Here is a 27,874-nt window from a genome sequence, read left to right as displayed (position 1 = left end):
ATACAGTAAGAATTAAAATGAGAAAGAAAGGATAAATTACTATAAACTGAATATACTGAGGTTGGAGGTGGGTGAAAATGCGGAACAAAGGGAATCCTCTCAAGGTTAGTCCCAGTACTTGTACCAGCAAGAGGAGGAATAGGAGGCTCTATCAGGTGAATGCGTGATTGGTGAGATGATGTGGGATCAGTTCAGAAGGAGGCAAAACCGATACACCTGGGCTGGGTTGGAACCAATGTCCTCAAAGGGGTGATGTTCTAATGTCATATGTACTGAGGAACAGTGAAAAGCTTTGTTCTGCACGCTGTCCATGCAGATCACTTCATTACAACAGAGTTTTCAGTTAGTACAAGGGAGTGCAGAATGAAGTTGCAGAGGAAGTTCAGTGCAGGCTGACCACAAGGTGCAGGGCCATAACAAAGTAGATTCTGAGGTTAAGAGATCATATTGTATAGGGAACCAATCAATAGTCTTATGACAGCAGCATAGAAACTGTCCTTGAGCCTGGAGGTATGTGCTTTTGTATCTTCTGCCCGATGGGACGGTGGAGAAGAGAGGGATGTTGGGGGTGGGTGGGGTCTTTGATCATGTTGGCTGTTTTACCCAAGGCAATGAGAAGTGTAGAGAAAGGATGTGGAGAGGAGGCTCGTTTCTGTGATGTGCTGAGCTGTGTTCACGGCTCCCTGCACTCCTTGTGGTCACTGGCAGAGCTGTTCAATACCAAGCCATGGTGCATGCAGTAAAGTTGATTTTTATGTTGCATTGATATACTAAACCAACAGTGAGGGTCTTTAAGTAGAGGTACTGGTGAACTTTCTTGACTTTGTCCAGGTGTTTGGACCAGGACTGACTATTGGTGATGTTCACTCCTTGGAATGTGAAGCTCTCAGATGTCCCAATCTCAGCGTTGTTGAGGTAAATGGGAATGTGCAGTCCCTTCCAAGGTCAATGTCCAGATCTTTTGTTTTACCAACACTGATGGAATGTTGTTGTCATGACACCACATTGTTAGGCGACCTGTCTCCTTCCTGTATGCCAACTCATCCTCTGAGATTCAGCCCACTAAGGTGGTGTCATCTGCAAACTTGTAGATTGAGCTAAAGAGTAATCCATCATGATTGTACAGGGAGCATAGTAGTGGGCTGAGGATGCGGCCTTGCGGGCACCCTAGCTTTTAGAAATAAGATCAGGAGAAATTTCTTCTCCCAGATAATACTGTATCACTGGAATTCTCCTCCACAGAATTTAGTGGAGCCCAATCATTCAGTCTATTCAGGAAGGAGGGTGACATTTTTTCTTATTGCTGAATGGGTCAAGGGATCTCAGAAGTTGGGCACAGTGTACTCAAGTTGTTGGTCGGCAAACATTGCACTAAATGGTGCAATAGAGCCAAGTGGCCTACTTGTTTTAAAAGTTTCTCTCTAAAGTGTTTCAAGGTAATTTGCAAAATTAGTTTGGTCTTTTACATATGTATTGTGATTGGAAAATGGTGTATGACAGGACAGTGGGAGCAGATTCAGTATAAACTTTCAAAAGGAATTAGATGTGAGTTTTGAGAGAAACATTTACAGAGTCATAGCAAGAGAGTGAGACGTAGAGTTCTTTCATAGAGCAGAAGGAGAACAAGGGATCAAATGATGACTTTTGCTCCTGTATTTATTCCACAATTCAGTGGTTCCATTTAATATCAGAGAATGTATACAACCTGAAGTTCTTACTCTTCACAGACATCCACAAAACAGGAAAAAAACCAAAGAATGAATGACAGAAAAAAGAACCCCAAAGCCTCCCCTCCCCCTCCCACGCACAAGTAACAGCAAAGCATCAACCCTTCCGCCTCCCCCACTTAGTCCAGCACAAAGCAGCAGACCCCCACCACCCACCATGCAAGTGATAGAAAAGCCCGCAAAGAGGCCATGATCTAAAGCCCATCAAAAACCACTGTTCATCCTAACACTTTAACATCCACAGGCTCGCTCTCTCACTAATGAGGGGGAGAGAGAGGTATCATTCCTGCCATAGTGAGAGGGGAAGCCAACAGCTCACTGTTTCGCTCTTGCAGTCTACAATGTCGCATTAGAGTTCCCCTGAATCGATAATCAGCAACACACTCTTTCTCACCGTCGAAAAAGAGCGAGAGAGAGTGGTCTGACAGCCGCATCTGCTCTCTCGATATTTTGATCTCCTGCAGCACTTCAGTCAGTGACACCTGCGGGGAATTGGGTCTTCCACAGGGTCACAGAGCCGCACCCTGGAGGCACACATCTTCCAGGGCAATTCTGTGGTGCATTTTGCAAAACATGCTATGGAAATGCCACTCCTTGATGTGGATATAGATCCATGAAATTTAGAATATTATCTACCGACCCAGATCTTGGGTGATATCAGAGGTAAGAGAAGTATTCAAATAGTACGTATAATTTAACAAAACATTGCTAAGGCATGTAACCAAGAGTCAAAACGACAGTTATTTTAAATCAAGAGAAAGGGGTGCAGAGCTGGACTTGTTTCAGTGAGGGATCCATCATTGAAGTCCCTCACCATACAGGACGTGCCTCTTCTCATTGCTACCATTAATGAGGAGATACAGGAGCCTGAAGACAAGCACTCTCAACGATTTAGGAAAAAGCTTCTTCCCCTCTGCCGTCAATTGGATCATGAACACAGCCTCACTTTTTGCTCTCTTCTTGCACTACTTTTCTTCAATATATTTCTTATTGTAACTTATAGTATTTCTTTGTGTATTGTGCTGTACTGCTGCCGCAAAACAAATTTCACATGTCAGTGATAAACCTAATTCTGATTTCCAGGGCTTTGCTGGTTGAAGGTGTGGCTGCCATTGTCAGGAAATGCCTTTTTTTTTATTGATTAATTTATGTGGGCATTGCCAACTAAGCCAGCATTTATTGCACTTGAGAAGGTGGTGAAGAGCTACCATATTGAACTGCTGTGGTCCCTGAGGTGTAGGTACACCCACAGTGCTGTTATGGAGGGAATTCCATGATTTTGACCCAGCGAAAATGAAGGAACAGCGATGTGTTTCCAAGTCAGCATGGTGAGTGACTTGGAGGGGGATTTCCAAGTGGTAGTGTTCCCAGGTATCTGCTGTTCTCAACCTTCAGGATGGTAGTACTCATGGGTCTGGAAAGTGCTGCCTTAGGAACTTTGGTGTGTTGTTGCAGTGCATCTTGTGGATAGTACACACTGCTGCAACTGTTCATCGATGGTGGAGGGATTGGATGCTTGTGGAAGGGGTACCAATCAAGTGGGCTGCCTTGCACTGGATGGTGTCAAGCTTCTTGAGCGTTGATGGAGCTGCACTCATCCAGGTGAGTGGCGAGTATTCCATTACACTCCTGACCTGAGACTTGCAGATGGTGGACAAGCTCTGGGGAGTCGGGGTGAGTTACACACTGTGGGATTCCTAGCCTTTGACCTGCTCTGGTAGCCACGGCCACGATGTGAGCCTGGTATTGGTGGAGCTTGGTGCTTTGAGGAAGGCTGGCCTGCTGGAGGTTTTGGAGATGCGAAACTGTTGAGGGTGAAAATTTTAAACTGATGCATGTCAGAGGTGATGAGAGGAGGAGTGAGTTTGGACGTGAATTACAAAGTTTTGGACGGAGCAGAGCATGGATACCAGTTGCATTGATGAAGGCTTCATCAATATTGCGATCTGTAATATCAAAATCACAGACTCAAGTAGGGGCAATAGGACAATGTTATGCAGAGTGAATACACTATCTTGGTGCAGTTTCATGGTACAAAGTTCATCTCCGAGTCAAAAATGATGCCGAGCTTGCAAGTAGTACAACTGTGTTTCATGCAGTGACAGGTTTTCTAACACTATGTACAGATTTTTTGTTTTGCTATCATGTCATTAACTCTTTGGGGTTTGTGTTTTTGATATGTTAAGCTCATCTCATCTATTGAGATATTCCCACAACCAACGATCTCACTTTAAGGATTCTTTGCAGCACAGCTGGCTGGTGTGTTCACAGACATCTTTGATCTCTCCCTCTCCCAGTGCGCAGTGCCCTCCTGCTTCAAAACAGTCACCATTGTCACTGTACCAAAGAAAACCAAGGTAGCATTTCTGAACGACTGGCATCCTGTCGCACTCACCCCAACAATAAGCAAATGCTTTGATAGGCTGGTCAAGGCACGCTACCACCCACACTATTCACCTACCAACACAACCTTTCAACAGACGATGCCATAGCCACAGCACTACACACCATCCTCAATCACCTGGAGAAGAGGCATGCTTATGTTAGAAAGGTGACCTTGGACTACAGTTCAGCAGTCAACACCATGATCCCCACCTCCCTGCCCCACCGCCCCAGGGTTGACAAGAAGCTCAAACATCTCGGCCTGCATTCTGCCTCGTGCAGCTGGATCCGGCAGGTGGTAAGGATGGACACCTTCACCTCTGCCCGTCTGACCCTCAACTCAGGAGGCCCCCAGGACTGTGTCCTGGACCCCCTCCTCTATTCCCTATGCTCCCACGACTGCGTTGCCACGTGCAGCTCCAATCTGCTGATCAAATCTGCAGATGACACGATATTGATAGGCCTGATTTCCAACAATGATGAGACAGCCTACAGAGGAGAAGTCAACGCCCTGACACACAGTGGTGCCAAGGAAATAACCCCTCCCCCAATGTTGAAAAACTGAACGAGTTGTTTGTGGATTACAGGAGGAATGGAGACAGGCTAGCCTTTACTGACATCAATGGGACTGTAGTTGAGAGGGTGAGTAGTTTGGAGTTCCTCGGGGTACATGTCACCGAGGATCTCACCTGGACTGTACATACCGGCTGGGTGGTGAAAAATGCACAACAGTGCCTCTTTCACCTCAGAAGGCTGAAGAAGTTCGAGTGAGTCCCCATATCCCTGGGTCTTTCTACAGGGGCACCACTGAGGGCATCCTGACTGGCTGTGTCACCGCCTGGTACGAGAACTGTACTGCTCTCAATTGCAGGACTCTGCAGGGAGTGTTGCGGACAGCCCAGCGCATCTGTGGATGTGAACCTTCCTCTATTCAGGACACTTATAGCATCAGGTGCGTAAAAACGGCCCAAAGAATCATTGGGAACTCCAGCCACCCCAACTGCCAACTGTTTCAGCTGCTTCCATCTGGCAAATGGTACCGCAACATTAAGGCCAGGACCAGCAAGCTACGGGACAGCTTCTTTCACCAGGCCAACAGATTTATCAGTACACATTGATCTGATTGCATATCTGACTGTACATTGTACCTGATGTATATAAAAGAATTATGTATACAATCGTAGTGTTTAGGCAATATCTTTCCACATTTTCCTTGTGCATAGCAGCGGAGACACAACATAAAGGTTTTTACTCCCTCGTGTTGAGAGATGGATGTAAAATAAAATTCTAATTTTATTCTTTATCTTATTTCATGCTCTCATTATTTATTGCTATTTATTTATATCCGCATTTCAACAGTGTTGTCTTCTGTGCTCTGCTTGCTCTTTCATTGATCCTGTTTATAGTTACTGTTCTATAGATTTACTGAGTATGCCCACAGGAAAATGAATCTCAGGGTTGTATATGGTGACAAGTGAGGCATTACTAACCAGAGAACAGGAGTTATGACAATTAAAGAGAGTAGTCATAGTCATACTTTATTGATCCCGGGGGAAATTGGTTTTCGTTACAGTTGCACCATAAATAATAAATAGTAATAAAACCATAAATAGTTAAATAGTAATATGTAAATTATGCCAGTAAATTATGAAATAAGTCCAGGACCAGCCTATTGGCTCAGGGTGTCTGACCCTCCAAGGGAGGAGTTTGATGGCCACAGGCAGGAATGACTTCCTATGACGCTCTGTGTTGCATCTCGGTGGAATGAGTCTCTGGCTGAATGTACTCCTGTGCCCACCCAGTACATTATGTAGTGGATGGGAGACATTGTCCAAGATGGCATGCAACTTGGACAGCATCCTTCTTTCAGACACCACCGTGAGAGAGTCCAGTTCCATCCCCACAACATCACTGGCCTTACCCATGACTTTGGTATTCCTGTCTTTATATGGAAGAAACAGCCTACTTAGTAATTTGCAGTTAAACTTGGCAATATTGTCCCACACATCTTGTACAGGGAGACTATTTTTTAACTGCGGCCACCAAAGTCGTATGTTGCTGGATTCACGTTGACTCAGCTGTGAAATGTTAGCCATCGCTGAGAAAGCTGCTCTGCGAGTTCAAATTCTTCCCTTGTATGTATCTTAACTTGAAAGGACCCCAAACAAGCATAAAGTAAGAATTAAAAGACTGAATTTGTCTGCTAATACCTTCATTCAAGCTCCCTGGAGTTGAGAAATCGAGAAACGGGTGCAATCACAAGATGTATTTACCGCAATGTGAGATGTTTCTTGTTCCAAATTTTAAAAAGTGGAACATAACAGAGTATCTATTTACACTCAACATTATAAACTGGTTCTCTCCTTCACTTTCTGAGACAGAGTGTAATGTTCTATGTGAGATCTTTGTGTTTTTAACAATAGAATTGTATGCATTTCAACGCCCTTGATAGATTTGGGTAGGGACATGTCTAAACTTGTTAGGCAGACAGCAGTGATTACAGTATTGGAAGATTCTATGCCATCCTTACGTAATGACTTCAGTTTCATTTTGGGATTCCCATAGATGTAAATGATTGTGGGGTTCTCTGCCTGTGACAGTATTTATTGTTAATGCAAATTCTTCCTTTTTTAATAAAAACATTGTAAACTAACACATCTAATTAGTGTGCGCTGTCTGTTGAGTTGTTCCCATATGGCATACAGTAGTGGCTTGGCTCGCAAAGCTTTTTTAAAGAGTCGACCACATTATTGTGTGTCTAGAGTCAACTAGAGACCAGTCTGAGGAAGAGTGTTTGATTTTGTTCTCTGGATTAAATTAGCAAAATAGTTTCTTTTTACTGCTTGTAGTTGTATGGGCCCATTGGCGTCACGAGCTTTTTATTCCATTTTAATTATTTATCTGAATTTAAATTCTCCAGCTGCCATACCAGGCTTTCAGCTCCTCAGAATCATGGATCCAAGTCCCAGGGCTTTGAACCTAATGATAGGGACCCCGCAAAAATACCAAAAAAAACCTCTTGTAAAGCAACATCACAAACATGTTCGTTTGTGAGGTTTTTCCATCCTCAAAAGGTGGAAAGTACAGTGAATAGAATTATCTCTAACATGCTCCAGCGAACCGCTTATTGGTATGCATAGTTCACTTTGGCAGAGATTAATTCAGTGATTCAGAATGATGAATTACTTGCAGAGTATGTTTTGATTTTTTAAAAAAAGTATCAAGTACAATAGTACAGGGTCTTCTGAGTGGAGATTGGGCTCATTTAGACCATCATTGAGTAGCATAGCGGTTAGCGCTACCCCGTTACAGCATAGAGTTTGGTGTTCAAACCTGCTGCTGTTCTGTAAGGACTCTCTGTACGTCCTCCCTGTGGGACTTCTACTGGTGTTCCGGTTCCCTCCCACAGTCCAGCGACCTACCGGGTTATTGTAAATTGTCCCGTAACTAGGCTGGGGTTAATCAGGTTTGTCAGGGGTTGCTGGGGTGACATGCTGACCAGTTAGAATGCGCAGTAAATGCAAACGTGCACAGCCTTGTATTGCAGAATGGGATAGAAATGTGAAGCAGTCAACTGCCCCTCAATCTCCCACCTCAAACTCCACAGTCAACAGAAAGTAGCTTCTGTGTTCAGGTAGTTTGGTGGGAACCTTATTTGATGTTAAAAGGATTAAAAGAAACAAAGTTGTATAGACTGTTTATTTACATAATCACTAAATGTGAATTAGAATCAATTGGTTGAGAGTGTAGTGGAAACCAATTCAATCTCAGCTTTCAAAGGGGAACTGCATATGTAATTTCAAAAGGTAAATAAACACAGGGTTATTCAGTCAGTGGCCACTTTATTAGGTACACCTGTTCATTAATGCAAATATCTATGCAAATATTAATGCAAATAGCCAATCATGTGGCAGCAACCAATGCATTAAAGCATGTAGACATTGTCAAGAGGTTCAGTTGTTCAGTCCAAACATCAGAATGAGGAAGTGATTTTTTTTGACTGTAGAGTGATTGCCGGTGCCAGGTGGGATGGTCTCGGAAACTGCAGATATCTTCAAGGCTCGGTGCCTCTAAAAGGGGGCATGCCCTCTTTTTATTGTTACCATCAGGGAGCAGAGACAGAAGCCTGGAGGCACGCACTCAATGATTCAGGAACAGCCTCTTCCCCCTGCCATCCGATTCCTAAATGGACATTGAACCCATGAATGCCACCTCACTACTTTTACTACTTTTTATTATTTCTGTTTTTTGCACTAAATTTAATTAGTTAATATACATATGTATACTTACTGTAATTGATTTATTCACATTTTTCTATATTATGATCTAATGCAATGTACCACTGCTGCTAAGTTTAAAAAAAAATTTCAAGGCATATACCAGGGATATTGAACCATATTCTGATTCTCCTGGGTTTTTCACGCACAATCGCCTCTAGAGCAGGGGTTCGCAACCTTTTCTATGCCATGGACCCCTACTATTAATGGAGGTGTCCATGCTCTAGAGTTTACAGAGAATGGTGCAAAAACAAATTTTTAAAAATTAATCCAATGAGGCGCAGTTCTGTGGGCAAAATTGACTCGTTAATGAGAGAGGTCAGAGGAGAATGGCCAGACTGGTTCGAGCTGAGAGGAAGGTGACTCAGATAAGCACAAGTTATAACAGTGGTGTGTAGAAGAGCTTCTATAAATACACAACACGTCAAACCTTGAAGTGGATGGGCTACAGCAGCAGAAGACCATGAACATAGACTCAGTGGTCACTGTATTAGGTACAGGAGGTACTTAATAAAGTGGCTACTGTGTGTAGAGAAAGAACAAGTAGGTTGGGACTAATTACTTCGTGGAGTCCTTCATAGAGCTACTTAATGACGGTCTGAATGACTCCATTTTTCACTTGGAAGACTACATGATTGTGCTTGACACTTTAAATCCAAGCATGCTTTGCAAATATTGACATCAAATTATTCCAGAGTCTTCTGTCCTAACTGCTCATTTAATTGTCTGTTCTTGAGTGTAGCAATATAGTGCTGTAGAATAAAGATAATTGAATAACATCAATGCGATATGCTTGTGAGTGTGGTCTAGTGGTTACCTAATATAACTTCATGTGGTTAATTGTAGGTCTGCAGCTAAAATAATGGGTCTGCATTACCTCATTGCTTTTTGTGGAATCTTGTTGAGTGGCAGAGGAGTAAGAGCAGGTTTTTCAGCCTCCTGAGCTGGTTGGTCATCAGTCTCAATACCATGTTTTCACCCTCTCCCTGTACCAACTGATGCTTGCCTATCTCATTCAGTATAGTCAACAACTTGTCCTTGTTGGTCAGTCAGGTTGCCTAGTGTTTAGGCCAGCAATGAAGGTCTTTATATCTGGTGGTGTTAATAGCTTTCTCTTGGTTTTCACTACTGTCAGTCGTGCAAGTCCCGGGTGGAGACTCAGGAATACTGCTGCACTCAGAAGTAGCAGGATTCTTCATTGTTGTTTTACCAGTCAGGGCTTTTAGCCCTGAGCTGTACCCCTGAACCGGGAGGAGTGGTGGACCATCCTTGTCTGCCCTCTACCCTTTGACCTGTGTGGCATGGGTGACCCTACCAAGAGCTGACACATAAAGCCCTGAGTCCAGCCAGCATAGCTCTCCGAGTCATTGAGGCACGCAAGCCTCCAGACCATGACAGGGTAATGGTCCTCTTGGAGGAACTTGGCCTTGTTGGAATTCTGCAGACTCTCTGCCCATTTAATATAATATATTTCAGTCCTAACTCTCTTGTCTTGTAAACTGTTGCTCTTTACTCTGGTCTATATACACTAATGCATTTAAAACATCCTTTGCTTTCTAAACTGAGTCAAGTACGTTGTTGCAGGTATGGAATTGTGTAGAGACCAGTCTGAGGAAGAGTAGAGGATCTTGTTCCATAAGATATTGGAGCAGCATTGGACCATCTAGCCTATCGAGTCTGCTCCACCATTCGACCATGGCTGATTTATTCTCCTTCTCGACCTCACTCTCCTGCCTCCTTCCCATAACCTTTGATGCCCTAGCTCTCGAAGAACCTATCCACCTCCGTTTTAAATACACCCAATGACTTGGCCTCCACAGACATCTGTGGTAATGAATTCTGCATATTCACTACTCTGGCTAAAGAAATTCCATTTGTTTCTAAAGGGGCATCCTTGTATTCTGAGGCTGTGCCCACTGGTCCTGGACCCTCCCATTATTGGAAACATCTTCTCTATGTCCATATTCGGTAGATTTCAATGAGATTTTCCCCCTCATTCTTCTAAGCTCCTGTGGGCACAGGCCCAAAGCCATCACATGTACCTCATACTTTGATCCTAAGAGTGAAAGGGTTATTTTCATAAACCTCCTCTGGACCTTCAATGACAAAACACATCCTTTCTTAAATAAGAGGCCCAGAACTGCTCACAATACCTCCAAATGTAGTTTGACCAATTCCCTAGGCTTTTTTTAAACAGCATAGTAGTTTTATGGTGCCTTTGAATTTTCACACTTCGGCCCGAGAAGCATGCTCTATCTTGTTGTGTCGTAACTCTAGAAGTTTCAACTAGATCTACTCTTATTCTTTAAAATTTGAGAGATTACAAATTTATCAGTCTAATCTCTCATTTTATACAAGTCTTGAATTTGCCTTTGTTTCCCCTCACAGCCTGTAAATACAAGCCAGAACTGCACACATGCGGTATAACATAGACGAATGCTTCCCGGGCTGAAGGGTGAAAATCCAAAAGCACCATGCTGTTAAAAAGTCTAGGGAATTGGTGAGAGTACATTTGGAGTATTGTGGTATAGTTGTACCAGGAAATCTGTGCTTTTGTAAACAGCGCTGCAGCCACAGGGCTCCTGGTATCTGTGCTCCACCCTGATCCAGGTTCTGTCTGTGGTCTCCCCCCACCTCAGTGTTGCTATGGTTTCCTTCTTCATCCTGAAGTCACGTGGGTAGGTTGCTTGGCTGCTCTAAAACTATCCCTAGTGTAAGGTAGGGGCAGAAGTATCAGACAGCAGTGAAGAGGGGGAAGTACACTTGGGAGTATGAAATAAGTTACAGAATTGGGGGAGTGGGACTGAGTGCGTTTCTATGGAAGAGGAAATTATGAGGAAAAATATGAAGGCCAAGATAATTTTCTTCATTGCTTATTTACTTTTAATGACCGGTGTACAAAGAGCACCCGGCGCTCTTTGTACATCAGCAGTTCCTGATGTAGCACAATTAATATAATTTGTACTATGTTCTCCTACCAAGGTGTATAACTTCACATTTTATCTTGTACTGCATCTGTTAAATTGCCATTAGGCTTCTTTGGAGCGCCTTACAATCTCACCCGGTTTAGTAGCATAGGAAAATGTCAATGTTCTTATGCCCTCTTTCAAATTATTCTCATTGATGAAGAATAGCAGAGGCCCACCTGTTCCCTGTTGTATCCCAGTAGCCACCCCACACAGAAAAAAACACCTTGTTCCCACCCTTATGTCAACCAGAATTCAATCAAGGCAGCAACATTATCCCCAGTACCCCATGTGCTTTCATTTTACTCTCCTTTTTAGAAACTTCAAAAATCCTCTGAAATTCCAAAGTCACCACATCCACTAATTCTCCCTTAACTATTATACCAGTTACATCTCTCAAAACAAAACTCAGATTTGTTTAATTGTCAAACATGTTTTCCCTTCTAGAAATCAGGCATCTTTTGTCTAATTCTCTTGATGCTTTTCCGGAACTCCCCAGTAACCTTATCCTTTATTATTAGTCTTTAGAGTTTTCCTCGTGACTAATGTCAGGCTAATCAGTTTGTAGTTTGTTTTGAAATGATGCAGTTTCTTTTCTTTTCTCATCTCTTGATTTTTCCATAATCTGTAGAAATATAAGAATGGTAACAAATGCAAAACGCTATCTTGTCGTACTCTGAGATGGAAATTATTGCTTAATTGATTGGCCATTTCCCTTCCATTATGGATTCTCCTGTTCCTGACTGGGGAATTTTTTCTCTTTATATTGTTTATAGAAACTTGCAAAATCCGCTGAAGTTTTACGCAAGTTTACTCTCACATTCTACTTTTGTCCTTAACCCTTCGTTAGAATCTAAACTTCTCCCAGTCACGAGGTTTGCTATTTTATCTGGTCATCTTGTTTCCACTGTACTGCTGCAGCAAAACAACAGATGTCATTCTACACGTCGGTGATAATAAACCTGCTTCTGGTTCTGTTCTGCTATTTAGATTTAATACTATCCCTAATCTTTGTTGATCATGGCTTCTGTATATTTCTTCTGTATTTTTTTATATCTATGACTGTTGTAGTTTTTGTTTTAATTTAATGTTAGTCATTTCTTATTTACTGTCACGCCTTTTTAAAAACTAATATCCCTCATACCTTGGTGATGTCATAAAAATGCGCCATGTTATACACTCAGTGGCCATTTTATTAGGTACAACTGTACTCCTGCTTGTTAATGCAAATATCTAATCAGCCAATCATGTGGCAGCAACTCAATGCACAAAAGCATGCAGACATGGTCAAGAGGTTCAGTTGGGTGTTTAGACCAAACATCAGAATGGGGAAGAAATGTGATGTAAGTGTCTTTGACTGTGGAATAATTGTTGATGTCAGAAGGGTGGTGTAAGCATCTCAGAAACTGCTGATCTCCTGGGATTTTCACTCACAACAATCCCTAGAGTTTACAGAGAATGGTGTGGAAAAACAACAACAAAAAGAACATCCAGTGAGCAGCAGTTCTGTGGGCGAAAATGCCTTGTTAATGGGAGAGGTCAGAGGAGAATGGCCAGATGGGTTCAGGCTGTCAGTAACTCAAATAACCACACATTACAACAATGGTGTGCAGAAGAACATCTCGGAGTTGTTGAATCTTGAAGTGGTTGGGCTACAACAGCAGATGAGCACACTGGGTTCCTCTCCTGCATCCAATAAAGTGGCCATTGAGTGTATACATTGTAGCATATTTGTGGGGAACCTGGAGCAGATCCAGTTCCTATCAAATTGCTGTGTTTTATAATGTTTGGTTTGGGAGGGAGATAGGAAAAGAATCTGACTTCGGAAACTTTCTCCTCAGTCCATTTAAAATTATTTTCTTGGAAACAGGAAATGTGTGGAATTCTCCAATGCAATATAGTTTATGTCTACATTTAACGGTTTGAGTTTTCAACATAATATTATGCCGTCAGTCCTCAGTGAACATGAAACCACTGTTACAATTGTGGATTTATCTGGGTCTATGACACTTCTGTGGCTTTGATCTGATTAGCATAGACAGACCAGCAGCACTGCCCTAACATGAAAACATACTGATCCTTTGTACTGGCCAAGTTGAAACCCTAGGCCTCTGGGTGAGCCTTAACCATGTAGGCCATAGCCGTGCATGGTGGCAGCTCCGAAATGAGCAATACCAATCTTCTCACTGGTGCCCATGACCTGGGAATTTCTGTAACAACAAAACTCTGCCTAGCGTCCCGTGGTTTTTATTTTGTGAAACTGGTACTTAAAGGCATACAAGAGTTTCAAATCTGATTATATAAAACCTCAAACTTATGAAGGTCTATATTAGAACTAGTTTCTCCCTGCCTGTTTCCAAAGCTCTTGGCTTCGATTCATGAATACTATTCAACAGAAAGTAAGCCAATTGGATATTTAATCATTGGTTAAATTAGCATTTGATAGTACTTTCTACGACCCCCGTCCCTCTTCCGTTCTTCACTCTGGCTCCACTCTTACTTCCCTTTTCCCTACCTGCCGATCACCTCTCCCTGATGCCCTTCCTCCTTCCATGAACCACTCTCTCCTATCAAACTCCTTCCTCGTCAGTTCTTTCCCTCTTCCACCTATCACCTCCCAGCTTCTCATTTCACACCTCCGCCCCCACCCCATATTCTAGCTTGTGCATCTTCCCCTCAGCCCTCCAACCCACTTTCCTTGTTCTGGCCCCTCCTTCCTTTCCGATCCTGGTGAAGGGTCTTGGCCTGAAACATTGACTGTTTATTCCTTCCCATAAGATGCTGCCTGATCTGCCAAGTTTCTCCAGCTTTTTTTTATGCGTTACTCTGGATTTCCAGCATCTGCAGAGTCTCTTGCATTTACCGATTCGATTAATGTGTTTTTTTGGCTTGCTGTTATGAATGAATGTTGAACAACTTCTGCTTTGCAAGTCTAGTCATGGCAAACATTGTGATGCTGTTGTGTTGCAATGAATAGTCTTTCCCACTCGATGCATAATTAACAGACCTGTGAATAGCTGATGCAGTAAGTTCAGCCGATGTACTCTGAGGTCATAACAGTGTTGAACTTCAGTCAAATGATTTAAGTCTTATCTTAAGCATTGTTGTACATGAGGGTGTGATCCAAAATGCTGTTCCTTGGAATGTAGAAATGTAAGCAAACCAATTGACCCCCGCCTACAATGTTCCCTCTACCTTGTAATGACCAGTGTGTGCTAAATCTTGTGCTTTGTAATTTTTTGCCCAGTGACGACAACATGCGCGCACTGAATTTTTGAGTGGAGGTAAACCTGAAGCTATTCTAAGGATAATAAACTTACCAAGTCCAGTTTGTTGTTCATTATTTAAAAGAAATAAAATAATACACATACAGTGGCGCAACTAGTAAACTGAATGACTTCAAACTCGCAGATAAATGGTTGCTGTTTGTGATCGGAAGCTTCTGCACACAGTTTAAATTCCTTTGTGCGCCAGTAGCAAAAGGTGTAAAGACATTTACAAAGACAGGTGTGAAAAGGGGCCCGCAGAATTACTGGAGACCCGAGGCACCCCAACCACAATCTATTCCAGCTGCTACCATCCAGGACACGGTACCGCAGCATAAAAGCCAGGACCAACAGGCTCCAGGACAGCTTCTTCCACCAGGCCATCAGACTGATTAACTCATGCTGATTTGAGTGTGTATTTCTGTGTACATTGACTGTTCTATTTATTATAAATGACTATGATTGCACATTTAGATGAAGAGGTAACATAAAGATTTTTACTCCACGGGTATGTGCAGGATATGAGAAATAAAGTCAATTTAATTCAATGTAAAGGGAACATTGCTCTCCTACCTGTTTAGATCAGTCCCTGCTGTTCTCAGTACACTGAGGTAATACAAGGGAAAAGCAATAAGAGACTGCAGAGTAAAGTGCAGATAGAGAATAAGGTGCAAGACCATGACAAGGTAGACTGCGAGATCAAGAATCCATTTTATTGTACAAGAGGTCTGTTCAATAACAGAATGATACAAGCTGTTTTGGGTCTGGTGGTACATGCTTTCGGACTTTTGTGCCCCCTACTCTTTGGGAGGGAGGAGAGAGTTCGGGGTGGGTGGGGTCCCTTATGTTGGCTGCTTTACTGGGGCAGCAAAAAGTATAGACCGAGTCCATGGAGAGGAGGATGGCTGGTGTTCTGAGCTGTGTCCACAGCTCTGTGGCTTCCTGCATGGTGTCATGACGACACTGTCAGTAAAACTAAAGAACATTGACTTCAGGAAGGGCAGGGTGGGAATCCACATGCTTCCAAGTTTTCATCAACAGTGCTGAGGTCAAGAGGGTTGAGAGCGTCAAGTTCTTAGCAGCGAGCATTGCCAGTAGCAATTGTAATACCAAGCCGTTACGCATCCAGGAAGGTGATGGCCAACGGGGAAATGCTGAGTTTCTTTAGCCTCCTGAGGAAATGCAGGCACTAGTGAGCTTTGTTGGTCATGGAGTCATTGTTACTGTCCAATGGCATGGTGGGGTGACTCGTTTGCAATTCTCCAACTAACTTCGGACGGGATGGGATTGGGAGTGGGCGTGACCATAGTTGGGTTTTAACTTTATGAATGAGAAGGCTCCCAGAGACCATATTTATTCATGAAAGATGATAAGTCTTGAGCCATTCAGCATTCCACAAGTGAACTGCAGCCTGGAAATTTGGCTGTTGCTGCTCAGGGAGTTCAGGGAACGGTTAGAGTTAATGAGCCGTGGGCAAGCTGTGTTGGCGCTGGAAGCATGGTATCGCGTGCACAATCCTGATTGATCTGATTTGCCGCAAAACGGCGCGCTTCACTGTATGTCTCAATGTACACATGATGAATAAAGCTAATCTTTATCTTCTTCTAGTGTGAAATAGGACCTAATGGCTACTTGATGGGTTAAAACTCCTGTTTTTTTTTGTTGTATAATTCAATAACTATAATTCCCCAGCTCCTTTGGTAGGATTCAGTCTCTTTACTCAGTATTCCTGGGTGGTAGTTTCAGTAACTAAATCGTCATCCAGCTCTTACAGACACAGCTATCTGAGCCGAGTTGATATCTCCCTTGAGAATGCAGCATGTGACATGAGGATAGTGAATGACTAGGCAATTGAAAGGCGCAGGCAACTACGGCAAAACCTTTGGGGCACTTATTTTATGATTAAAGTTGTCCCCAAACCTTTTGCAGTACCGAAGTCAGATGGAGAGGCACCGTGCTTAAATCTGCAACAAAACCTTTGATAGTTTACTCGCCCAAAGCTTTTGAGGCCACATTCTTTTCTGGCAATAAGAAAGTACTGCTGTAATCCTTTAGAGTTAATACTTGGGATATTGTGCAGCTGCTCCAAGCAGTCTGTCTTTCAAACAGAACGTGCTGTCAGCTGGAAGCCTCTGTATTTGGACTCGGCTTGAGCCAGCTCTGCTAATGTAAGTGGAGCAGGGCAGGGTCAAAGTACAGAGCACTGCTTAGCATCTGGCTGCCAGTACGTTTGGTAAAGGAGGAGGACCGGTGAAATGCAGCAGCTTAGTGTTTGCTTGTTGAAATCAGTCTGGGGGAACGAGTGAGGCTAGCAAGGCTGGCACCTAAAAAGTTCAAAGTATATTTATTATCAAGGTATATGTATACAGGTATGTTTCAATGTACTACCTTCAAATTCATTTTCTTGTAGGCTTTTACAGGATAACAAAGAAATATAATAGAATTTACAGAAAAAAACTAACAAACAATGTGGAAAAGACAACTGAGCAAATAAAAATACTGAGAACACAAGTTGTGTAAAGTCCTTGAAAGTGAGTGTGAAGGTCAAAGAAACAGATCAGAGAAGTGGTGAGCCAGGTTATTCACACCAGTGCAGGGGCTTGACGGTTGTGGGGTAATAACTGTTCCTGAACCTTGCTGTGTGGGACCTAAGGCTCCTGTGCCTCCTGCACGATGGTGGGAGTGAGTAAAAGGCATGGCTTCGATGGTGGGGGTCTTTGGAAGCTGCTTTCTTGTGGCTACGCTCCTTGTAAATGTAGCGTGGATGTTGGCCTGCTTGAAACACGAGAAGATCTGGAAATCCAGGCAGCGCGCAGAAAATACTGGAGGAACTCAGCAGGCCAGGCAGCCTCTATGGAAAAGAGTGCAGTACAGTCGACACTTTGGGCTGAAACCCTTCATCGTGAATCCTGCTGAAGAGTCTCGACCGGAAACGCGGACGGTTCACTCTTTTCTGTAGACACCGTCTGGCCTGCTGAGTTCCTCCAGCATTCTGTGTGTGTGTGTGTGTGTGTGTGTGTTGCTCAAGACCAGAAGGGCCGAGATGGCCTGTTTCTGTGCTGTAATGGTTATTTTCAGCATCTGCACAATCTCTTCTGCTCCAGTGAATGAAGTAGTCCACGCCTACGTTTAGTTTGACCTGCACAACTTTCAGGCGTGGGCTGATATGTGACAAGAAATATTTGGCAGTGGTCATTTCCAACAATGGAGAGTCAAACCACCAACCTTGATATTCAGTGGCATTAACCTCAGCACTTTCCCTGCCATTAACATCCCAAGGGTATTCTTAAATGCTGCCTGGCCTGCTGCGTTCACCAGCAACTTTTATGTGTGTTGCTTGTATTCTTAAATTGACCTGTGGGGTTGAGAAGACTGTGTTTTTTGAAGTGACTGACCTGACATGGCAAGGTTGACAGATGGGTGGGTAGTTCAGAAGGCTATACATAACTTCATATTTATAACCGCAAGAGATTCTGCAACCCAGAGCAACACACACAAAATGCTGGAGGAACTCAGCGAGTCAGGCAGCATCTATGGAGGGGAATAAATGGTGGATATTTTGGGCTGTGACCTTCCGTCAGGATTGGAAGCCAGTATAAGTAAGTGGGGGAGGGGAAGGAGAACAAACTGGCGAGTAATAGGTGAAACCAGGTGAGGGGGAAGGTGGGGAGTGGGAGTGAGGGATGAAGTAGTTAAGTAAATCCAGTAATTTATCTCCCCTCGCCCTTCTCTCGTTTTCCATTCCCCATGTTGGTTCCCCTCTCACCCCTTCCCTTCACCTGCCCATCACCTCCCTCTGGTGCTGCCCCCTTCCCTTTCTGCCACAGTCCACTGCCCTCTCCTATCAGAATGCTGCTTCTTCAGCCCTATACATCTTCCACCTATCATCTCCCAGCTTCTTACTTTATCCCCGTTTCCCCCTCACCTGGTTACACCTATCCACCTGCCAGCTTGAACTCCTGTTTTCCCCACCCCCACCCTTTTCTGTCTTGTTCCCCCTTCCTTTCCCATCCCGATGAAAGGTTTCAGTCTGGAACGTTAACTGTTTATTCCCCTCTAGATGCTGCCTGACTTGCAGAGTTCTTCCAGCACTGACTCTGTGTGTGTGTGTGTGTGTGTGTGTGTGTGTGTGTGTGTATGTGTGTGTGTTGCTGGCTTCATTTTGCTCACGTTGCATGTACTGGAGGTTCTGTTGTTTGCTCATGACTTTAGGGTTGTGTCTATATTGGATCTCAGCAGTCCCATTCCCCACTTATTTCCCAGCAACTTATTCCCCCTTGCATGCCCACAAAAATACCCCTGCCTTTCCTTTTACTCAGCTACCCCAGGGGCACTTTACAGATAACCATAAGACCTAGGTGAAGAATTAGGGCATTCAACCCATCAAGTCTGCTTGCCAGTCCATCATGGCAGCTTTATTATCCCTCTGTTATACCCTCCTTCCTTCTCCAAACCCTTGATACCCTTACTAATCAAGAACCTATCAAACTCTGCTTTAAGTACAGTCGGCCCTCCTTATCCACGAGTTCCACATGCGCGAATTCAACCAACCGCTAATGGAGAAAACCCGGAAGTGCTATTATACCCGATGGTACGAATATTGTTTTACATTCCTAGCCGCAAGCTCCACCTCTCTCCCTTGCATCTGTCTTGGAGTTGGATTTGACCTTTTGTAGTTCGACCATGTGCAGACTTTTTTTTCTTGTCATTATTCCCTAAACAATGCAGTATAACAACTATTTTACATAGTATTTACATTGTATTAGGTATTATAAGTAATCTAAAGATGATTTAAAGTATACGGGAGGATGTGCGTAGGTTATCGTGGATCAGGATCAAAAAAAACGGAAGTTCTCTTACTAAGTAAACGGAACAGGTACATCTGGTATTATTTAGCGTCAGTTAGTCAAACATTTGTCTTAGTATATAGTATATATTTTACCTTTCTATGCATATAAAACACTTAAGAAACGTATGTTTCGGCGCCGGGCTCAGGAACGGAAGTTCCCGAGTTCGATCCAGTGACAAACCACTCCCGAGATCAAAAACCCAAAACCCAATAATTAAACCACTGCGTTGCTGCGTAATAATTGTAGCTTTCATTGGGGCGGGGCCTTTCTCACTTTATCCTTTAAAATTGTTCCGATCGTTGACTGACTGTAGACTAACACTTTTCCAATGACCGATGGCGTTTCACCTCTTTCTGATCGCTTTATTATTTCCACTTTATTTTCAATCCTGATCGTGATTATTTTCGTGAACAGAAACACAGCGGATTCAGAGCTCCGCCACCGGGTCCTAATGTCCACCGCACTGAGACAGGTTAAATAAGGTCCAGGGTTCTGCTGGGTCCTAAGGTCCACTGCATTTAGACAGGTTGAATAAGAGACTTGAGCATCCGCGTTTTTTGGTATCCGCGAGGGGTCCCGGAACCAATCCTTTGTGGATAAGGAGGGCCGACTGTATACCCAATGATTTGGCCTCCACAGCTGTCTGTGGCAAAGAATTCCACAGATTCACCAGCCTCAGCTGTAGAAATTCCCCTTCATCTCTGTTCTAATGAGACATACCTCTATTCTCAGGTTGCGCCCTCTGGTTATAGAACCCCCCCCCCCCCACTATAGGAAACGTCTTCTCCACATCCACTCTATCTAGGCCTTTCAATATTCAATAGGTTTCAATGGCATTTTCCACCCCCCACCCCCATTCTTCTAAACTAGCAAGAATAGGCCCAGAGCCATCAAACACTACTCAAGATCATTCTTGTGAATCTCCTCTGGACCCTCCCCAAGGATGGAGAGATAAGATCAGGGGCCCTAAACTGCTCTCAATACGCCAAGTGCGATCTGACCAATGCCTTGAAGCCTCAGTATTGCATCCTTGCTTTTCAGAATCAAGTTTAATATCACTGGCATATGTTGTGAAATTTGTTAACTTTGTGCTAGCAGTATGATGTGTGTTAATATAATATATTTAAAAATAAGTTACAGTAAGTATATATGTTATTAAATAGTTAAATAAGTGAGCAAAAGCAGAAATAAAAAGTAGTGAGGTAGTGGTCATGGGTTCCATGTCCATTTAGGAATCATATGGCAGAGGGGTAGAAGCTGTTCCGGAATCAATGAGTGTGTGTCTTCAGGCTTCTGTACCTCCTTCCTGATGGTAACAAGGAGAAAAGGGCATGTCCTGACTGGTGGGGGTCCTTAATGATGGACGCTGCTTTTCTGAGGCACCGCTCCTTGAAGGTGCCTTGGACACTACAGAGGCTAGTACCCGTGATGGACCTGACTAGATTTACAACCCTCTGCAGCTTACTTCGACCCTGTGCAGTAGCCTCCGCCATGCCAGACAGTGATGCAGCCAGTCAGAATACTCTCCACAGTACATCTATAGAAATTTTCAAGATTTTAGGTGACATATGAAATCTCCTCAAACTTATAATGAAACATAGCTACTGACTTGCCTTTGTCATAGCTGCATCAATATGTTAGGACCAGGTTAGGACCCAGGAACTTAAACTTGCTCACTCTCTCCACTTCTGATCCCTCTGAGGAATAGTGTGAGTTCCCTTGTCTCCTATTCTAGTCCTCTTAGCATGAGTGCTAACATTGCCAGTTAACTGGACAACCGGCAGAAAACTAGAGCACCTGAGGGGAAACACGTGCAGAATGTGCAGGCGCCATGCATGGACAGGGTTCAGAACTAAAGGTGTGCTCAAGACATCCTCCCTGCCTCCTGTGCCACAGTACCAACCTAAATGCTGCTGCTCCACTCCAAGCAAGGGTTCCCACAAGTTCATGAGCTTGCTGCTGGCTTTAGAGGAGAGCTCTTTGTGATTGCCTGATTCAAGCTTAAAGGCATGGTTTAACACTCAGGAATATTTAATATTCAGACTAGACTTTATCCATCACTGGATGTAGATATCAGGACATACTCTTGTTCTTTGTACCATACAATGTATTGAAGAACCTCTTCAACTGCAGTCAAGGCAGGAAGTTCCCCTAACCTTTTATTGTAAAGTCCCTGTGACTAAGATGATGTAGGTGTCAATCAAATCCTGAGCTTTCACAACTCTAGTCATTGAAGTTTCCTCTTCTTGAGTGGTTTAACTTGCAATTCACTTTTTTTCCCCCTCTCTGAACAGATGTTTCAACTCCAGACAATGTGACAGTGGTCCCCAAACCTTCCAAAGCTGGCCAGTTGGAAAAATGTCCGAATGATCCACCGGATCTTGGTAAGCAATGTGCCAAATGCCTTTCTATTGATAATAAGCACAGAATATTCGGAATCGGGGCCTTCTCTACATTGGTGAGACCCGTCATAAATTGAGGGGCCACTTCGTCGAGCACCCCGCTTCGCCCACCAAAAGTGGAACTTCCCCGTGGCCAAATGTTTTAATTCTGATTCCGTTCCCGTTCCAACATGATGAGGCGACCCGCAGGGTAGAAAAGCAACACTTTATACCTGATGGTACGAATATTGCTTTACATTCCTAGCCGCAAGCTCCACCTCTCTCCCTTGCATCTGTCTTGGAGTTGGATTTGACCTTTTGGCCAAGTACATTGTTGAGACTTCCCCGTGACATCACCCAGCTCCGTCCCTTCTCAGCCAATCTGCCACAAAGTTCACCCTGTTCATTCATTTTCCCCAGACCAGATAATTCCCATCTACTCTTAGCTGCCCATTTTTCCCCTTCCATTCAAAACTTCACAGCCATGTGTCCTCATGCACACCATCCCATTTACCCATTGCCCTAGCAAGCTCTGTCTTACATTTGACTCCCAATTAAACGAGTCTCATCCTGTTTTCAAATCTGCCCAGGCCTTGCATCTCTCTGTATCTGTAAACTCCCGTAACCCACTAAATTTTTTTTTGCACTTCTCTACTTCCATTCTCCCTGAATTTAATTATTTCATTATTAGTAGCTTTTCTTTCAGTTGCTAAGTACTTGAAGCATCTCACTGCTTCAGTCTCCCGTTCCTCCTTTAAGTGTCCATAACCTACCTTTCTGATTAAGCTCTTAGTCACTAGACCTAATATCTCCTTATTTGGAATTGTGTTTGAAAACTGTTACTGTAAAGAAATATTGTTTTACACCATTGAAAGTGCTCTATAAATCCACATTGTTTTTGAAAGATTTAAAAGCTTATGATAGTCAGAAGGGTGGAAAAGATAAAGATTAACCTTATTTGTCACATCAAAACATTCAGTGTAAGGTGTCATTTGTGGGAACTGCCAACAAGTCTGGGGAAAGCCCACAAGTGTTGCCATGCCTCCTGTGCCATCAAAGCATGCCCATGCTTTGAATACGCAAACAACAGGAATTCTGCAGATGCTGGAAATTCGAGCAACACACATCAAAGTTGCTGGTGAACGCAGCAGGCCAGGCAGCATCTCTAGGAAGAGCTACAGTCAACGTTTCAGGCCGAGACCCTTCATCAGGACTAACTGAAGAAAGAGCTAGTAAGAGATTTAAAAGTTGGAGGGGGAGGGGGAGATCCAAAATGATAGGAGAAGACAGGAGGGGGAGGGATGGAGCCAAGATTGGCAAAAGGGATATGAGAGGATCATGGGACAGGAGGCCCAGGGAGAAGGAAAAGGGGGAGGGGGGGGAAAAGCCCCACATTCAATACAGGCATTCTTTCTCTCACTCCCTTTTCCTCCCTCTGTCCCTCTGACTATACCCCTTGCCCATCCTCTGGGCTTCCCCCCCTCCCCCTTTTCCTTCTCCTGGATACTTTGTAGGCTAGTGGCTCCTATTGGAGTCAAGATGAAGTCTCAAGTACCCTGGTAGCTAATCATGACATTACCAACAATTATCCTTGGTGTCCTGGGCCAATGTTGATGTTCTGCCTAACACTGAAACAAGTTACCTGCTCATTTCTCGTTACCCGAGTGTCCTGACAGCTGGCATGTTTTATAGAATAGGGAAATTAGCACACCAGATGGCGGGTGTACTTTTGAAATATAAGACACTTGGAATAGCCTGAGGTTGGAGAGCTCGTCATGTTAATGCTTTACTGGTTTCCTGGAAGAAATACCTTCAAAACACAAAACAAGAACTTGCTCCATTTAACAAGGTGGCTGAGCTATGCAGATAAGTTGCTAGTTCATTGCTGTTTGCAGAAATGCAGAGCCACATTTCCTGTGTTACAGGCAATGTTCCAAAATAATGTAAATCACCAGAAGAGTTTGTACCTCCGCCCTGTGACCATGCGTGTTTCCTCTGGATGCTCTGGCTTGCTCCCACAGTCCAAAGACCTACCATTTAGTCGGGTAATTGGTCATTGTAAATTGGTCTGTGCTCAGGCTAGTGTTAAATTGCTGGGTGGCACGGCTCATTGGGCTGGAATGGCCTGGCCTGTGCTATATCGCTAAATAAATAAGTATGCCTGATAAACTCAGAATCAGATCTAATATCACCGGCATATGTCATAAAATTTGTAAGCGCCAGGGTTTTATTACTGTTTAACGGTGGACAGTATATTAACAGCTCACTAAACTGGTTAATTGGGTTGGCCCTGAGAGAAACCTATAATATACTCCTCACAAAATGAGTTTGCAACGTTTCTGAGAGGTGTCCCTGAGCAAATGTTATTCTTTTATCTGTGATTGAGGTGGATTATATTAATCAAGCCCTTTTCTGGTTAACAGTTGGGCCCCTGAGGATCGTGTTTGATGAGGAGCAGACGTTGGAAGAGATAGCCAAATTAAATGCATACGTGCAGTTTGGAGGACGGTACAAACCAGCGAACTGCACCCCTCTGCAACGCGTTGCTATCATCATTCCATTCCGCAATCGTGATCACCACCTGAGACACTGGCTCTACTATCTTCTCCCGATCCTACGCCGACAGCAGGGAGATTTTGGCATTTATGTTATTGAGCAGGTAGGAGAGACTGGGGGGCAACCAAAGGATGTCCAACAGAGCATCTGCAGATGCTCGAAATCCGAGCAACACAGACAGAGGGTGTATCCTGCTGAAGGGCCGTGGCTCGAAACGTTGACTGTTTACTCTTTCCTGAGATGCTGCCTGGCCTGCTGAGTTCCTCCAGCATCTTCTGTGTGTCACAAAGGATGATAAGTTTTGTTTACCTGGAAAGACAAGAAAATCTTGGCTTATTCCCCTCAGTGGACAAGAGAAGGAGGGGATTTATTATAAGTGTTCAAAACTGTTGCAGGGTTTTGAAGATGTAAATAAAGGAATAATCCTAGTGAGGGAGAAGCTGGTAACCAGAGTCCAGATGAAGGGTCTGAAACTGAAACATCATCTGTCCAACTCCCTCCATAGAAGCTGCCTGTCCTGTTGAGTTCCTCCAGCTTTTTGATCATTCCTGCAAATTCTAGCAACTGTAGCTTTTTTTTTTGAGCCTATGGAATAAGAGGGCACCAATAAGTGATAGGAGAGATGCTAAATAACTTTTAAAATTTATTTGTTCACTGGTTTTGGATGTTGCTGGCAAATCTGACCCCAAACTGAGGGGGCCGTGAAGAGTCAGTCATATTGGTGCAAGTTAAGTCACATATAGGCCAAGGCAGATTTTGCTCTGAAAAATATTAGTGAACCACGCTGTCTTTTGCAGACTGTGGTTTCTCATGGTTACTCAAGCAGGGTTCTTTTTTAAATATTTGGATGTTATTTAGTTATTTGAATTCAAACTCGTCAGATTCTAACACGTCTCATTGTCAACGTTCAATAGCTTTGGCTCCTAGTCCAGTAGCTTACTCATTAAGCCACTTTAACATTGTATCTCATACTTCAGGAAGATGATGTTATCTGGAACGTATTGCCTAAAAAGGTGAGGGAAGTGATTTAGTGATGTTTGAAGGGGAAGTTAGAGCAATTTCAAGAGGAATTCAAAAGACAATTTCTCGTGTGCTTTATTGTGAACGATTAATTGGAGGTGGGGGGGCACATGAGGCTTAGGATTTTAAAAGGATGGTTTCAGCAAATTGGCAGAGGTTCCTCAGTAAGAAGATTCTCTGTGCTGTAAGACGTTATGGAATAATTGAACAACAAGAGGGAGGGCCAGAACAATTTCAAAACTGTAAATCTCCAACCCACACCTTGGAAACAGGTCTTTGGGACACAGAAGGAATGCATATGTTGGAGAAAGCAAACAGAGGAACCCATAGAGAAAGAGGGGCATCCGAAGGATTATTTTACAACTGAGTGCTATGAAAATGGGAATCGAAATGTTTGACTTGAAAGCAAGATGTAGGGCAAACTAACTCCAAAGGTATACTTAAATCTGATATTGAGACATACAATGACTTGGTCATGATGATATTTCCAGGTCATAGAAAAATCCTAAATTCTGTTTATGATAGTTGTTTGTTACGTTTCCTCTCTCTCTGTGAAATGGGGACACTTCTTTTTCCCTTGTTAGGGAGAGAGAGAGCCTGGGGTATATGTCAAATTACCGGGTAAACGAGTAGACTTGGGGTACTGCAAGTCTGTGTCTTCATTGATGCTTTGCTGCATGCTTGAGTGCTCGTTGGGGGGGGGTGATGCTTTTTTGCTGGTGGGGGAGGGAGGGTCATTGCTTTGCTGTTGCTTATGCATGGGAGGGGGAGCTGGTGGGGCTTTGGGGTTCTAACATTTAACTGTCATTCATTCTTTGGGGCACTCCTCTGTGTTCGTGGATGGTTGCAAAGAAAAAGAATTTCAGGATGTGAATTGTATACATTTCTCTGATATTAAATGTCCTTTTGAAACTTTTGATAGACTGGGAACCAGCGAAGAAAAAGAATTTCAGGATGTGAATTGTATACATTTCTCTGACATTAAATGTCCCTTTGAAACTTTTGATAGACTGGGAACCAGAGAGATGTTAAGATATTGGACACGCAGGCTTGCAATGGACTCAATGGCAATTACGTTGAGAAATATGTACTATAATGTGATCCTCTGTTATATCATCCTGTCCCACTCTCGTCTCCAGCACCGCTTGATATAAGCTCACGTGAACACAAGACCTTTATGCCTTCAAATGATAGTAATTAGCTTTAGAATGATGCTGAACTGCAGGAGAAGGGGTTTAAATCCTGTTCCAATAATTTATTTCTTTCACTTTGAGAGGAAAAAAGATGCACAACCAACTGAAAAAGGAATAGCTGGTAATTTTGACGGATTATAGGGAGTAAGTTGGGAGGAAGCTCTTGTATCACCCAGAAGCCAACAAGGACCAACCGGGCAAATAACTTGATTCAAGTTATTGCTGAACCGTTACGCTGCAGACAGAAGCGATTCTGTACATTGAGACTGCAATTCCATCAATTCTATTCTCGAACCCCTCCAAAACCCTATGATTATTTTTCAAGTGTCTACTCGGTTCCTTCATGAAGGCTTAGACAGCACTAACCATGAGTTCTGGATCACAAGCACACTCAAACTTAAAAACAAGAAAAACGTTTTTTTTTCATATCTTTTGCTTGTCACTGTACATCTGTATCTGCTCCTTGAACCATATGATAAATGGAACAATTAAGTTTGTCTAAACCAGTCACTGTTGTGCATATCTTCAGCAGATCTCCTCTCAACCTTCATTGCTCCCAGGAGAACAACTCCTATTCTCTAACATCAGAATCAGGTTTAATATTACTGGCATATGTCATGAAATTTGTTATCATTGCAACAGTACAATGAAATATATAATAATAGAGAAAAAAAATGACAGTACTGTCCTGCCGAAGGGTCTTGACCCAAAATGTCGACTGTACTCTTCCATAGATGCTGCCAGGCTTACTGAGTTCCTCCAGCATTTTGCATGTGTTGCTTGGATTTCCAGCATCTGCAGATTTTTTTCTTGTTTGTGATTGGATTACGGTAAAGACTGTTGTGTATTGCCTTGTCTTACTTTTTCTGAAGTCCAGAATCAGTTCTTTGAACTTGCATTGAGTACAAGGTTGTTGCTGCAATACCACTCATCTAGTTGATATGTCTCGCTCCTGTACGCCCTCTCGTCACCATCTGAAATTCTGCCAACAATCATTGGGTAAACAGTGAGTTTATAGATGCCGCTTGAGCTGTGCCTAGCCAAAGAGCCCTGGGTATAGAGAGGGTAGAGCAGCGGGCTAAGTACATGTCTGTAAAGTGTGCCCACGTTGATTGTCAACGAGGTGGAGATGTTATTTCTGATCTGCACAGATTGTGGTCTTCTGCTGTTCTTGGGCACTGGTATAATTGTTGCCCTTTTGAAGCAGGTGGGAACTGTAGCAATGAGAGATTGAAAGTATCTTTGAACCCGCAGAT

General features: G+C 43.4%; 1 protein-coding gene across 1 annotated transcript in view; it reads left to right on the top strand.

Annotated features, from left to right (window-relative positions):
• LOC140188175 (beta-1,4-galactosyltransferase 2-like) overlaps positions 1-27,874 on the top strand; it is a 58,059-nt gene that overhangs the window by 8,101 nt on the left and 22,084 nt on the right. The window contains exons 2-3 of the mRNA XM_072244182.1: positions 21,763-21,852; positions 24,273-24,508. Of these exons, the coding sequence (XP_072100283.1) occupies positions 21,763-21,852; positions 24,273-24,508 (326 nt within the window). The remainder of the gene's footprint in view (positions 1-21,762; positions 21,853-24,272; positions 24,509-27,874) is intronic.

This window comes from Mobula birostris, chromosome 26 (assembly GCF_030028105.1).
Source record: "Mobula birostris isolate sMobBir1 chromosome 26, sMobBir1.hap1, whole genome shotgun sequence".
Lineage (NCBI taxonomy): Eukaryota > Metazoa > Chordata > Chondrichthyes > Myliobatiformes > Myliobatidae > Mobula > Mobula birostris.
Note: the sequence above shows the minus strand (reverse complement) of the source record. Positions and strands in the feature narration are given on the sequence as shown.